The sequence below is a fragment of the Anneissia japonica genome, unplaced genomic scaffold, assembly GCF_011630105.1.
Source record: "Anneissia japonica isolate Jap-2015-1 unplaced genomic scaffold, ASM1163010v1 scaffold439_len473750_cov173, whole genome shotgun sequence".
NCBI classification, from domain to species: domain Eukaryota; kingdom Metazoa; phylum Echinodermata; class Crinoidea; order Comatulida; family Comatulidae; genus Anneissia; species Anneissia japonica.
The window spans coordinates 204,690-221,223 of NW_022691745.1; the positions used below are offsets into that span (position 1 = coordinate 204,690).

Consider the following 16,534-nt stretch of genomic DNA (forward strand, 5'->3'; position numbering starts at 1 on the left):
TTTATAACTTTTTAGCCAGGATAACATTTCAGTAATATACATACAGGGTGATGATGATGATGATGATGATGGCGGGTCATTTGTTGCAGCAAACGAAACATTAGACCGTGAGTTAGAGAAACTCGCATTAATGCGACCTACTATTGATTAAAAAGAGTCTAAAGTTGGAACAGATAGAAGCCTTTGTTTAAATTATTTAATTCTTTTTTTAGGTGTCAGTCTATTTATAGTAGCCACACATGAGATAGGACATGCACTGGGATTGGAACATTCATCCGACCCTACTGCGCTGATGGCGCCCTTCTACAGATATGTTGAGGATTTCTCGCTCCCTCAAGATGATATAAATGGCATCCAATCAATTTATGGTAATAATATAATCGATATATTTAATACCTTACGATTTTAGCATTATCGATATTATCATTATTCCGTAAACGTGAGTCGGATGTAAAGATACAGAAGTTTTATCAACATTAATTATACTATGATTAAAAATTATTTCATACTAAATTTTGCAAATTGTTTGATAACAGGAGAAAAGGTGAAGAAAGCCAAGCCAACACTGCCCTCACCGACCGAGTCTTCCACGCCCAATGCAGAGGGAGATGAAGACCCATGTAACCGAGCATTTGATGCTGTGACAGTCATACGCAATCAGCTCTTTGCATTCCAGGTATTATATTAACTATTTTTTAATTCAGTGGGTCATGATACATACATGTGATTTTAAATGGTAAAAAAGTAGGGCTATCCCTAAATAAAACATCGATTCCAAAACTGCAACCCCTTGGTACGAAATCAAAGATCGACCCCGAAGCCTTGCCATAATTTATGAAGTTTAAAAACCAGTCAACTTTTTAAAATTGCCCTGGGTATTAACATTAATTTGTGAAGACTACATTGCTATTTCACCAATGTACTGGCCAAAAATGGTAGATTTCATTATACTATATATATGAGACGAGGTCTAATCTAAGCAAGCGTAAGAATGTGTAAGTGTAATACATTACCGTCATAATATTTCAGGTCGTGTTATAATAGCTCTCACCATAAACATACATTCGTTATACAGATCATTGATGTCTGCTGTGCACCTGAAGACATGGACAATTGGTATACCCTAAATAAATGATCCCACGATCCTTCCCTCCCACCATTGTTTAAAAAAAAATTAATTCGCTTCAGCTTATATCTTATACGATTTATTTTCCTTCTCCCAATGTTATCACACTGTAATGTTGTATTACCAAACAGGACCATATATGTTAAACAGGTAGTTACATCCTCCTGATATAGGCCTAAATATTTTCAATGAATAAATAATAATAAATTAATAAATCGTCGTCTATTCAACAGTTTTCATAATGGACACAGGAGCTATTCTCTTATTTTCAACGAAATACCACAAAATCAGTGATAAACCCTCTTTTACATTTTGTTTACTTCTCAGGGTAACCGTTATTGGCGGTGGGAAGATGGCAAGGGTCCCGCAAGAGCTCTTATTACATATGACACGGAAAAGGGTGACAAGACAAGCAATATGTTTAAATATTTACCCAAGAAGATTGATGCTGTTTACGAAAGTTTTGTCGGATTTAATATATACTTCTTTGCTGGTAAGAATACTGTCTCTTATACACATCTAGATGTGTATAAGAGACAGGTGTGGAGTAGGGTGACGATGTGTGTATTATATACCTATTGATACAGACCAGATGTTAAATACAGTATTTGATTTTTAAAACTAAACATTCTTACACCTTAAGGTTGAGAGTTAGGCGTGTGTATGCAAACTTAAATCTTGATAATAATCATTTCATGTATTATACAATAGTATCATTTTGATTGGATTATGTATTAAGCCCGGCCCCTGTCCAAAATATATGACATGCCTAGATATGGTCCTGATGACATTATATCATAACCATAATAGGCCATGATTATATATGGGTATACAGTTTTTTTTTTTTGTCAAAGACAATGTAATAGTGTGGACAAAGTTTTATAGATTGTTGAAATCCCATTTAAAATCACCATTTTTTCCTCTTTTATTTTCATCTACATTTTTTATATTATTTATTTTAAAAGTGAATATTTTGTTTTCTAAAATAGGAGATAAATACTACCAATACCATGGCAACAAATATACTACATCTGGGAAAATCGAAGATTTGATTCCAGGCCTCCCGACGGATATCGATGCCGCCACTGCTATCGGAGACGAGGGCGATGTCTATTTTTTCAAGGGGTCTCATGTAATGATCTACAATGAATTTACGAAAAACCTTAGCCAACCAATCTTGACTGCCGACAGATTTGAAGGTGTCCCGTCTCAGCTCTCGTCTGTGTTTTATGAAGACGCTGGAAAAGGTGTGTGCACTAACTAACCTTAAATAGTTTTTTTTTAAATAAGTATCCAGCCAGGCCTATTATTTTATTAATTCTTCAAATAGTCAATTCTTCAATTTGTCGAGTAATAGAAATCAAATTCTTTGCAAAATATAAATTTAGCAATTCTTCGATAATTATTTTACTGGATTATTATGTATAATAAACATTTTTTAACGTTTTGAAAACAGTTTTGGAAAAAATGGACATGAATTATTACCTGACATATATTGCCTGAAAATTGAACTGAAGGCTTACTACTGTACATGTACTTTACTACAACACAGGAAAATAATGATTATGGCACCCGTGATGGCCGAAAACGCACTCTCAGATTTAAATTTGAATAATTTCTTTTTTTTCTCTCTCCATTTTATTTATTTATTTTTTAAAGATTAATGGGAGATGGACGACGGGCGGGCCGGCTTCTCCCCCTTGAAACCGTCTTACCACTGTACTACCCACCAACAAAAGCGTCTTTATTAACTTGCTTCTGTTGTTCGTTTCAGGTTTCGTATATTTCCTGAAGGATTTGCTATACGTAAAGTACTCAATGCCGAAGAATCGCATTTATGGCAATAAACGCTTTTTCAACGTCGACTTTTTAAAGTGCAACGAGCCTCTTAAAACCCGTCCTGCAGACGCTTCAGATCCAGAAAATGGAATGTTCTGTGTCCCCTTAGGAGATTTGTAGGCGTCAATCCCACTACCACAAATCCAGTGGTCCAGGCTTAGATCATCAGAGACCTATCTAACCAAAGACTTTTATCAAACGCCGAATTTTGCCATGAACAGGATTGTTTTTTGCTTGTTTATTTGGTAGATTCTTTGATGAATTCGTCATTGATTTTAGTCGTCTTGCAGTCTTCTTATTCGTTTACTAAAAAACTTCTATTTTTTAAATATTAAATAAATTATATGCTGACGATGAGTAGCGCTAGTCATCTACAGTGATAAGTGTTCGTAGAACACATTTACTCTGATAATTATTTAAATTATTTTTCAATATTATATTTAAACATTATATATTTTTAATTATTTCTTAATAAATAACCTATTTAATTATCTTCTGCATAGGCATATTTAATAAATTATTGTACATAGAGGATGACTTTTTGACGTTACATTTTGAAGTCACATTTCGCATGTTCACCACCGCAATATCAAAGATATAAAACATTTAAAATGTTCAGCAGAAGATAGAAGAACGATTTATTTTCTGTTTATATAACTTGGCGTCAGATATTTGGAGATCTTTTTTGTAATTTTAGACATAATAAAGAATATTTGTAACATGTGTAAATGTTTCTAATCACGCTCTTTTTTTCATTTCGTATTAGCGTACACTTAGGGAACAGCTGCAATTTGTAGCTTTGTCATGAATCTAAAAATAATAATTCTAAGAATTAATGGGACATATCAACATTATTCGTTTAGACAAAAAAGTCAACGGCTATCTCTTTGACCTACGGCACAATACCCGGTACAATACCACTCCTCTTATTACGTTTACTTTGCATTATTTAAATTACTGGATTATCAATCAATACTTTTGAACTTTAGGGGACTAATAAGTCAAGAGAAGGAATTGATAACTTCAAAGAGGGAACTAAACGAGGTCAAAGCAAGCATACCAGTTTTCGAATGATAGGGATAATTAACACATAGGGCCTACTATATCACACACTTCTGCCAAAACTACACATCAACACGGATGATATGATGAGTACCAGGATTCAGGACGGGTCGCACCCACCTATATTTTCGTCGTGTCAAACCTTTGAAGACTGGGTTTCGGAACGAATTATATTCATGCCCAATGGATTAACATATACTCATTACAAGTAGGCTTAGAAATATAGTGTTTGGTGCATTGATTTTATTACCTATCAGATACGGCCACGCAATTCTGTACTCCTGATTAGAATGTGTACAAAGTCAGGGCGGATTCAGGAAGAATAGGGCTGCAAACTAGTTTATCAAATTGTTTAAAATTTAAAACCAAAATCGGTACTAATAATAATAATAATAATAATAATAATAATAATAATAATAGTAACTGTAGTAATAGAATAACAGTAATTGTAAAAGTAATAATAATAATAATAATAATAATAATAATAATAATAATAATAATAATATTTAATAATATATAATAATAATAATAATAACTATAATAATAATAATAAACATAATAATAATAATAATAATAATAATATTTAATAATATATAACAATAATAAATGATTAAGTATGTACACATATACACGTGCTTTCCCATACCATGTAGTCAATTTATTTGGAAAAAGAAGTAAGCCATTGAACTGAAAGTTTGTGTTTGTATATCAACGTTAAGTACCGGTCATTTTCGTCATGGCGGTATCTTGGTTTGTTTATAAAACACTTAGCAAATGCTAACATAGATCATATTTTAACCATTCTCTTAAAATCATCAATTAATCAACTTCAAATGTATGTTATCAAAACGTCTTAGAAAGACGTCAAAACTTCAAATTCAACTGTGTTATTTTCGTTTTGACTTTGATGGAACATTTTCAAAAGAACTCTTCTCCAATAAACCATTGGAAGATTTCAGCTAACAATGAGAGAGAATAATAATGTACTAATAACAACAACAACGATATTATAAATAATAATTATGACGATAACAATAAGCCTAATAATAATATTAAATGAAAATAACCTTAATAATATTGATATAATAGTAATAATAGTAATAATATTAATAATAATATTAAAAATAATAATGATAATAACGATAACAATAACGACGATGATTATGATAATGATAATAATAATAGTAATGATAATGATCATGATGATTATAATTATTTGTTTATTTTATATGTTTATTATCATTTTAAAAGAGAAAGACATATCCCATTTCTGCAGGAACATTTTATATAATCAAAAGACATTTGAAAGGCCTACAATGCAATAACACTTGTTAAAATCTGACAAATAAATATAATATCTTTTGGAATTAAATTAAAATACATAAGCGCTTTATTTTCTAAAAGATTGCTTAAAAATTGCTAAACCAAGTCGAGGAATAATAATGATAATTATAGTAAAACAACTGTGTTAAGTGGGGCTTTGTTAGATAGAATGAATCTGTTAAATCATAATAATAATCACATTTTTTTTAACGATAACTCATTAGTTTAATTGACCGTCGGTCCATCTAACCACTCTTCTAACCATCCATCCATCCATCCATTTATCCATCCATCCATCTATCCATCAATCCATCAATTTGTTCGTTCAATCGTTCACTTGCGCTTCTATTTATTATTTCGTTCGTTCGTTCGTTCATTCATTCATTCATTCGTTCGTTCGTTTGTTTGTTTGTTCGTTCGTTCGTAAGTTCATTCATTATTCATTCGTTCATTCATTCATTTATTCATTCATTTATTCATTCATTCATTCATTCAATCGTTCATTTGTTCATTTATTCATTTAATCATTCATTCATTCATTCATTCGTTCAAGCGTTCATTCGTTCATTCATTCATCATCGATTTATTCATTCGTTCGTGATTTCGTTCTTTCATTCATTTATTTATGCATTCATTCATATAATGCATGCATATCCATGTTTTACGTAACTATTGTTTATCAACCCAGCATTAGGACTATGTCATAGTGCATAAATTTTCTTCATATTGGTTAATGTAGTAAACGGTACTTTTATCCTATAGTGTAAATGATGTTTCCTTAAACTTAATTGATCCGTTTTCAGTCAACCGCAACCTATATTATTGTACAGTATAACTCTCCCATTGTTGACAGGTTCATCATAATCATAATCATCATCCTCATCACCACCATACTATCATATAATAATTTTAGTAAGGACCAAAAGTTCGTGAACATTTACCGTCCAGACGCGGTCACAGATCTAAAACTAATAATAATATAGTAGCACCATTTATGGGTATAAGGAGTCTTATCATTGACTTTTTTTTTGTTTAGATTCTATTTAATATGTTCATTTAAATGTCGTAAAAAAAATTTTACCAAATAACACGAATCTACAAAATATCTGAGGAGGACTTGTCACACAACACATGTGAGGATTCATTATTCAAATTACGTTAGTACAGTACAGTGGAAGGAGCAGAGTAATATTCAGTAGGCCTATGCAATAGGTAAGTGAATTGTAAAACTTCAGTGAGTGCGGTTGATATATACACGTATATGTTCACTAAATATAAAGGAATAAAATATCATAAAAATACCATATTAGTCAATAAAATAAGTCAATACGTCACGAATAAGGATTGTCCACATCTATCATAACATGTTAGCTTGTACTGTATAATTCCGTGTTTACCATATTGTCTATCAGTCGTTTACAATACCTGCTTTTGTCAACATCATAGACGAAATTATTGGCTCAGAGTTCTTCATTTAAGAGGTAATTTGTCTTTCATTTATAAAGGTCTTTCATTAGCAATGTTCATAATTATGCTGTAGAATGTTAATGTTGTGTATATAGTATGGCATTATTATTTGGCGAACTTGGACCCACAAATTCATTACAGTTAATTAAACATGATACTCATCTGGGCGGATTCAAACGTGGTGATGGCCGCCGGCGTCTCCCACAATATGGGAGGGTGACAAGACAGAATAAGGTATTCATTCGAATAAACGCTCCGGGGCGTTTGTTGTTGGGAAGGGTTTTCGAGGAGGCGTTTATTTATTTTGTTTTTGTGTAAAATGTATATGTATACTCTAAAATAAATGCTCCTTCACAATATTGCGTCAAAATGTGTTATTTGCGTCATGTTAAAGACCAGGTTAGAAAAAATGTAATTCTACTGGAGTAGAACATTAATAAAATATGCTTCCATTAAATTTGATTAGTCATTTTAGTGGGATTTCTTCAAGAAGGTAGGGAGGCGTTAATTCCAAATGATGCTTAGAGAGGGCGTTTATTTAAAACAGGGCAATTATGTACTTAATAACAGTGCCCTTTTTTTCTGCATCCCCACGTGCAAATATCGCGATCCGCTTCTGTACCGTACTTCACAGATCGCTAGGGCCGCCGAAGTGGGCATTTTCGTGAGTCTAACTAATTAATATAAAATACAATAATTATATGCAGGGTAAATTGAAAACGTGAATAGGCCATTGATTAAATACTGTTAATGGAAGGTACCAGGCTATGGTGGATAAATATTTCAACCTTGCAAGAATTCAACCGTGGCATAGTACACATTCTACATCAATAGGACCTACACACCGCCAGGTGCAATTCGCAACCAACGTGAAAATTAACTTCGCACTGCAAAAATATTAGTTTCATACTTTAAAACGAATGTTTAATTAATACGTCGGTGAAATGACCATACCATTCTATAATGTAATTAATGGGTGTCAGGTTATGCTACAAATAAACCAATCACCTTGAAAATGTAAATTTGTTCATTTTGATAGAAAATGTCAATAAAGGTTCGCCTTTAAGAAATTTACAAATATTAAAATATAATAGTGATGAGGATGATAATGCAGTAATAATAAAAACAATACAATAGAGAACAGGGTAATAATATTACTTTTTTATAATGGATATCGTCAAATATTAGTTCTATGAAGGAAATTTCTCACTGCAGCCGTCTTAGTTCTTGAAGACCGAATTTAGGGATGTATTTCGTTCCCTCGCACGCTAGGGCGTATCCAAAATTTCCTCACTTGGTCGCTAATTATTGTAAATTGTTCTCGTCAAGAAATTGGATTGGTCAATTATCACAATCTCTTTTTTTTTTTGGTATTGGTGTCATTCAAAGAAGAAATGTTGAGTGTAGTGTATTAACTATCGCCTTACAGCAAATACAGTAAAGGTTCGACTCCACATCAGTACTTTAAGAACTAGTGAAATTTGCCTTAAACTAGGCATACTTTTTTTCTCGTTGGCCAATGGTCATGTGTTTCGATTATTTCATTTGAGTAGCATTGCACTTAATTAACATTCTTTCTTTCAGGTAACATAAATTTATAAATAAATATTTGATTTTTTAAATATGCAAAATCACATAAAAGGTTTCAGTCACGTACATATTTTTTTTTCACATTTTTTTTTACCAAAGTACCTCACATCTCTTCACCTTATTAGATTATAATAAATTTAAATTTACTTAAGTATAGTATAAAATAAAATATAAAAACTGGTATAATAGATTTAACATACTTTATCCTTACTATATACCTTACTGTACGTGAAAGTACATATATTTATTTTCATTTTAGGAAAATCACTATCATTTTCGATCATTAATTTTTATCAATTACCATCGTTTGAGGATTTATCATTAGAAGGAAGCATATCCATGTTCATATGTTGTTTAAATGCTAAGGTAGTATAACAACAATTATTTTCGTTATCCTATTTCAAACGAGGGACCTTCGTTTAGTCAACGCATGACTTCGCGACACTGGTCGCTGATTGTGTCTCAATTGTTGCAACTCGATAGGTAAAAGTAGCCTACTTTTTTATACACCCTTAACTTTCGTGTCCGGGAGCGCAAATTAGCTCTCTATGGATATTGACAGTTTACTTTATGAAATGGTTAGTTGTGCATTCGCCAGCGGCGTGAATTAAGGCATTGTGTGCAGTACAACTCGTGGATTTAAACCTCCACGATCGCTAATAATAGCTGTTACGCTATGAGGCCAAATGTAATTTCCCATTAGAACACAATATTTCTTAAATCATTATATAATTTGTAGTTAATTGGTAAGAATGTGTCTTAATGTTTTAAATTTAATTCTGATGTATTGTAATATGCTAATCGCAAATTTTCAATTTTGTTTTCAATTGATTCAAATACTTTTCGCTATTAATACTAAAAACCAAGTCATAAGGTGTAAACTATTTAACAACATTAATTAACATGGCCTATATCTTTCAAAGGTTTCTTTGAATACTCATCCAACACTTAAATATGTTTGTATTGCTAAAAGAAATAAAATAAATAAATAAATTAGGAAAACAAAATGTTAAAAATGATCTAGATAAACATCATTTGTAGGTAACAAGAACGTTGGAAGAGGATATGTTAAATAATGCTGTTATTGAAAACAATTAAATATTAAGCAGTGCTAAACTAAACTCAAAATGAATAAGCATAGGCCTATTGAAAAAGGCCCTGTATGTCGGCCTATAAGGTTGTCTAATATTATATTTCAATTCAGTTTTTTTTTTCAATATTTATCAGTTTATCATAATTTTCCCTAATTCTTTTCATTTTCTTAAATATTGAAAAAGTGACGGTGCTGTTGTTTTGAACAAAAATTGTAATTATAATTAGCATATTGAGATATATCTAATGAGATAACTTATATTGCCATAATAACTTACAGTACATTCTGTAACATACAAAACAGAAGACAATTTCTAATTTGGGATTTTACCTACAGTGATTGAGATTGGGTACATGGTCACTGACATAGTTTAACACGTCTCACTGCGCATGTCTTTACTGACACTTCTTTCTGACTTGGTTAGGTTTGGTTGAACGATGATTTGGGCCTATAGGGAGTGGGACGTAAACGGGCTGTGAAAGGTGTTTACTAGAGGTACGATTGAGAGATAATGATGTGTCTTTTGGTGTCTGTACCAAAATTGGGCCTACATCCAAAGCTACCGTTTCGCAGTAGATGCTAGTCCAGCGGACACGAGCAGCATACATTCAGGAAGAAGTCCATGCTGCAAAGGTTAAAGGCGTAGTTTTTAAGTCAATCATCTTCGGCAAACACTCTTAGCTACCTGGTAACTTCCCGCGACCCGTGATCGAGCTGTCATTCGTAATCTTACTTTATTGATACTGGACGGAGGACAGATAGTCTATTCATCTGTTAGAAATAAAAAAGGAAGTTTTTATAGACAGTACATGATGCATTTAAAAGCTTTTTCAAATACTTGGACGAATTTTTAAGATTGAAATTAATTTTTATTATGTTGTATTTAGGAAAGGTGCCGTCAGAACCTGTTAAATTACATAGTCAAGAATGTGAAGAGGCAGCAGGGTTACGGAAATCAACCCGAACTGAAAAATAAAAATAATAACATAATTGAAAAGATAAAATTTACTTGAACTGAATAAGCTGGAGGAATATTTTCGTCATTTAAAATCCTAGGCCCATTTTTAATAGGATATGTTACCCAGAATACCACATACAGAATCAACAAACGACTTGCCTGCAATATCACCGACTACGTATGGTGGTATTGAAAAAGAGAGAACGAACAATACTGTACTCGATGGGAGCATTAAGCAGAAGAAAACATCTAAGCGAATTGGGCCAAGGGCCCCAATCAAACCAGTGCAGCGTATGGCTGCTAACGCCCGCGAGAGGGCTCGAATGCGTGTACTGAGTCAAGGTTTCTCGATGCTTAAAACTACGCTACCCTGGGTGCCTGCCGATACTAAACTCTCAAAGTTGGATACACTCCGCTTAGCGTCAAGCTATATTGCACATTTGCGTAGTGTGCTTGACGACGAAGAGCCACAAGATTCATCGGGAACTCATCCAATAAACCTCGTAAGTAGGCATTTTATCGAAATGATGTAGTAATTATCAAAATGATGTAAAGTAGTCTAGCCCTTAAACCAAATTCAGTGTTATGCAGTTAAAGATGTATTCTTGTTTGGAAATGACAAAAATTAAATTAGTTAAATAGACACACGTTTACCTTAATCATATACCTGATAAGGACGAAAATCATTGAAACACTATAATTAACTGTGAGTGTTAATTCCTCCCATTTTGTTGACCCGTAAACACACGTGTTGTTCCACAAACGCAAGTGTACGTACGTTTAGCTGTCGCTTTGTAGGACCATGCCAACAATTTATAATTACAATGGGAACGGCTTAGAGGAAAATTAATAACGTACTTATATTAAAGATCTACGGTACTATTTTAATAATCAATTCATTTCTTTTTTTGCAATTTTATTTCAACACATTTAAAAAATGGCAGTTGAACTATTTCTTCTCAATGATAATGGATTTAATGCATAACATATAAAGGTAATAAAGTTTCCCTTATGTTACATATTCACTTTGTTTCTCCATCCCCCGCTCTTCCCAGACACAATTTTGTTTCTTGTGTAACCCTCATCGTGTAAATTACCATTTTTTTGGTAATTGTCATTACACACAGATATTATAAATCATGTTATAGTTATATTCGTTCGGAAGAACACCACCAATTGTGATATTTTAAGATGGTATTAAATAATTGAGAAAATGGGACATACGTTCAAATTATTACCTAAAAGGGTATTTCCAAAACATTGGTTCTACTGCTACTATCAAACCATCTAATGGTTTTTTAATGTCATGGCAGCGTAATTTTGTTAAAATTGTATAGGCCTATGATACTTTAAAAATCATCAATGCTAGAATATTCACAGCAATTTTAGTCTGCCTGTCTATGGGGTTGAATTATTAGTGTTGACTTAAGGTGCTTGACCACAAACAGACCAATGCCACATGTCAGCAATGGAAATAAGCAATCCACATCATTTCCTTTTTTAAAATCTCCTAATGTACGAAGAGTCGGAAGAACAAAATGCATGCATTAAGTTAGCAGCAAGGGATAGTCAACTCTAAGGTAGAAATTTAAGTGATTGAAGTTAAAATGTCATATTTGATCATTGATATTTTCATCTTCCATTTTGTCTAAAACTATTAATTTTGTTGTTAATATTGATAGTAATCGACGATGTGTCGTGATTTCGTTGTACCAGTCCATTGGAATGATAACCGAATGACATCACGTTCGTTTTCATTATGCTGTACATAATATATGCTAATTGCATTGGGCTTATCTTTCTTAATTTTTTTTTTTTAAATTTGACTATTATACCCCTGCTTCGACTCATCTTACCAATCCTACTAGGTTATGGGATTCTAAATATCCAGACATATAGTAACCAGTGAAATTTTGCCTGGGCTCAGTGTTCTTATTTTTTGTACATTTCAGGCTCAAAATGTACTTACTTTGTTCTTATCCTACACACTTTTTAAAGATAGAAAATATTATTGTACAGCAGTATATTACTAAATTGTATTATAGAGGGTATTTCATAGTCACACCTACCACACGGTACCGTACAGATTAGACAACAAGAATTTTGTAATACTGTATACTCTCTTTAAATATTAATAATTAACGGTATGTGACTAGCTTGATTTGTTGGTTTTTCCCCCCACATTTTTGCATTACCTCAGCCTCAATTGTTATTATGTTATTCTTATTTTTTTCAATTTTAGCCTCGGTGTTCTAATAAAATGTGTTCTTATAAAAAAGAAAGTGTGAACAGGTAGACTTAAAACAACGAGTTCAGTAGTTCATACGATATAATAATGATACGATTAAATTTTTCAAAATAACACAGAATAATAGACCCCTATTCATCGTTTGATTATTCCTTCACTAAACAGTACACCTAGTGTCTCTGGATTTAAACAATAATTTAATATAAATTCTTGTATAAATTAAAAAAAAGAAAGAGTTTAACTGTTTTGTGGAAAAAGCAAATCCATCATAAGTCGACTGGCGTTAATTCCATTCCTTCATTAATCATTATGCCTTATTCTCTTTTGATTTAAACAATAATTAATATAAATTGTTAATAGAACAAGATTTAACTGCAAAAAGCCATTGCATGATAAGTCGACTGGCGTCAAACATCAGAGACGACTAGAATGGTGTGATCATTGATATATAAACTTTCTGCAGAATTATGCAACCCTTCTTCGATACCGAAGCCGTACACAAAACATGATCATTGCTTTGTTTTTCTTAGTGGATAATTTGCAAGTAGTAAAATAAACGTTACCAACAAGATAGCGTGATACTCGCACCCAGCCTCGGTGTCAACATGCACTCCAACACTAGATGTAGTTAAGCAAGGGTACGAATTAAATAATACTTCATAATTTACAACCGAATAAAATGTGTTGGTTGTAAGGTGTTTATTTAGACGTGCTTTTAAGAATGCTCTCAGGTAGTATAACTGGCATGTCCTTGAACCAATGTAGTGAGTATACACTTTATAAAAATAGAACTTTTCAGAACAAGACGGTGTTACATGAACACATCAGCGCACATATACAATATATTATGAAGTAATTGCAATGACACTCTCAGTATACTCATTCTGTTTTACGCTTTGGATGGGGCAAAGGCTGAAACTAGTTATAGGCTTAATACGACTGAAAATATATACAACACAGCCAAAAAAAGCCGTACTTTGAATTTTAGTTGTTTCATTTGAATTCAGATTTCCTTCACGGAGTTAGTCTGAAATACTAATTAAAGATCAGTTGAATAATAATTAGAGATTAAGATACCCCTTAAATAGAAAAAAAAAATTCACAAGTTGTCTTCTACATGTATTTTGTTAATTGAAATACCCTTTTTTTTCTAGAATGGAAATGTGGGTGAACGAAAGAAAAATAGAGGATGGGCCTATTGGATGGAAGGAAAGATAGGTGAAATGGATGAAGTTGATGGATATGAATGAATAGATGGATGGATAGAGGAATTGATTATTGTGTATTTTTTACTACTGTATATGGCCCAATTCGCTCCAGAGGCGGAACGATTGGTCATACCAAAATTCGATACTGTACGTAACTTAGTGCTAATGAAATGGAAATAACACTAAAGTTCAATGGAAGCCATTTTACTTGACATATAGACTGTCCCAGTTAGAATTATGATCTTAACACATTTTAAAAATTGTAAATTATACAATGATCTACCATTACCCTATTGGTATTTAGAGAAGAGATTATAAAATACAGTAATGTATCATTGTCCTTATTTAAAACACTGTATATGTACCTTTGATGATTTATATTATAATTATTTATTCAACAGTGTTAACGGCTAACTCCCTTCCATAACATAGTTCACTGTTTGCCTAACCGCATCAACTGCAAAATTAAGTCTGCCACTCTAAAAAGCATTATTGAAAGGGAATGTAGAAGTGCTTTTATTAGAAATATTTTATCTAAAGAAGCTTTAAAATAATAAAGTATTTTATTATTAGTTTTGCCTTTACATTCGTAACTTTTTTTTTTAATTTGGCATTTTCTTGTATTATGACAATCACCCCAGAAAATGTTTATTTAGCCACTCAATATGTAAACGGTTAGCGTATTAAAAGAAACCTGAGAACCTCAAGAATTCATATATTGGGTAGGTTATATAGGAAAGATATAGTATGAATGCATTGAGTAAAAAATGTTATTCTTCTTTAAAAACTTGATGTGGGAGGCAACGCCAATGCCTATTTACATTGTGAACCTTTCTAGGACAGTGGTGGCGCCAGTGATAATTCCCCGGTCGGGGAGAGCTTCTCCCTCCCTTTGTTTGAAAAAAAAAAAAACACAATTTGTCGGTCAGAAGATTAAATAAGCTTTTGAAACTCTTAAATTGTCATAATATTCGTGGGCTTCGCCCTTTGATCACTTACAAAGAAATTTGAATGACGCCTGACCACGCCCACTTCGCTTTTATGGGCGTCGCCTCCATCCCCCGTCCTCGGGGAGATAGTGCTTCCCTGTCGGGCAAATTCTATCGCCACCCTGTTCCAGGATGTTAACAATCACAGTACCTCAATCTGTTTCTTTAATTATTTGATCCTCTTTAGTTCCAGTAAGCCGAGAGATTTAAGGGACAATGACCACATGAACCACGGCAAAAGAATCGAATTGTGTACGTTATTGAATTGAATACGCTTATAATTGTCATCAAGTGGAAATGTTTAAAATCATCGTCTACATGTTTTCATCAGGGGTTTTATTCAAATCCCTGTTGGTCGAATCCAAATGACAACGCCGCAAAAGGAGTGTACTTTAATTTCGAAACCCATTAGACTGACATACCGCACCGATTCTTGTGTGGCCTAGATTTTGGAATAATATCGTCCCCGTTGAACACAGTAAACTAACGCGCTGCCATTTAAATCCTTCCTCGTTACGACCCAAAGTAACTGTTACATAAACTTCCATTACTCGGTCCCTATAATTTTACGACTTCTCTTCAAGCTAACAAAGTTCTAAGCAGAAAAACAATTCAAAGGTCAATGCTCGTGTCATTCCGAAGTCTCAAAGTGTGAAGCGACTATAATCCTAAAAAGTCTTCGAAATGCGAAAGGTGATCTCTTACTACTGTACTTTAATGTACATGCTTTCTCGACAGACCTTATAGGCGATTAATTTTCCCAACACGTGGTTTGGCCGGTTGAAGTATATGAAAAGTAATGTCATGATAGCAAAATATAGGTACTAAATTCAGAGGTATTTATTTGGTAAAAATATGGTGATTTTCAGTTCCATAAATTAAAAAAAAAAGTTGTCCTTTATATCGCTTCCCTAGGCTATGGATAATGTTTAATAACCAGTAAATATTTAAATATAAAATCTCATTTTAACAAGTAACTACGCTAACCAGTCAGGACATGTGCGTGATAACCAATAATGATGATATAATAAACCATAATACAGAATGAATTATTGGTTTTAAGTTTTTAAATTGGGATTCTCGATGTCTGTGAAAATATAGGCCTATTCATTGCGTTTCAGTTTCTTTTAATCCCATTAAAATCGCAGCTGAGGCTAAATTACATAATATTTACAATGGAACATTAAAAAAAATTGTAAAACATTAACCAATCATTAGCACATCATAATATTTACTATATTACCGTACTGGATTTAACGTTCACTGTCAGGTATATTTTACTTCATTGATTATTATTTCCATTGTTATAGGCTATTAATTTGCTATCAGTATTTATTATTATTGCAGATAGATCAATATCATTCATTTAGGATTGAAGTAAGAAATGTATTACAGTCTTTCTAATTTACCCTTTATTCTTTTTATGGTGAATGACGAAGAACAATCTAGGCCTAATTTATCGTGTGCATTTTACATGATGAATGCTTTCAAAACCTACGTGAAAAAAAATGACACTGGTTTTTAATTATTTAACATAATTTTCACCTGAGTCAGTCTAATTTTTGGTTCTTGTTCATTTCTTTTACAGTAGAGTACACACAAACACACACACACACACCCACACACATACC

General features: G+C 32.6%; 2 protein-coding genes across 2 annotated transcripts in view; both read left to right on the forward strand.

The window, feature by feature from the left end:
• The window catches only part of LOC117100083 (collagenase 3-like), a gene marked incomplete in the record, with an annotated part of 7,517 nt that extends 3,823 nt beyond the window's left edge, over positions 1–3,694 (forward strand). The window contains 5 exon segments of the mRNA XM_033239630.1: positions 213–368; positions 537–676; positions 1,454–1,619; positions 2,116–2,373; positions 2,901–3,694. Coding sequence (XP_033095521.1) covers positions 213–368; positions 537–676; positions 1,454–1,619; positions 2,116–2,373; positions 2,901–3,085 — 905 coding nt within the window.
• A 3,040-nt stretch (positions 3,695–6,734) lies between these two features.
• On the forward strand, positions 6,735–14,563 carry LOC117100084 (transcription factor 21-like). The gene is made up of 3 exons (XM_033239631.1): positions 6,735–6,831; positions 9,925–10,961; positions 13,861–14,563. The coding sequence occupies exons 2-3, from the start codon at positions 10,575–10,577 to the stop codon at positions 13,954–13,956; spliced, it is 483 nt and encodes a 160-aa protein (XP_033095522.1). The 5' UTR covers positions 6,735–6,831; positions 9,925–10,574; the 3' UTR covers positions 13,957–14,563.
• Positions 14,564–16,534: the final 1,971 nt, after the last annotated feature.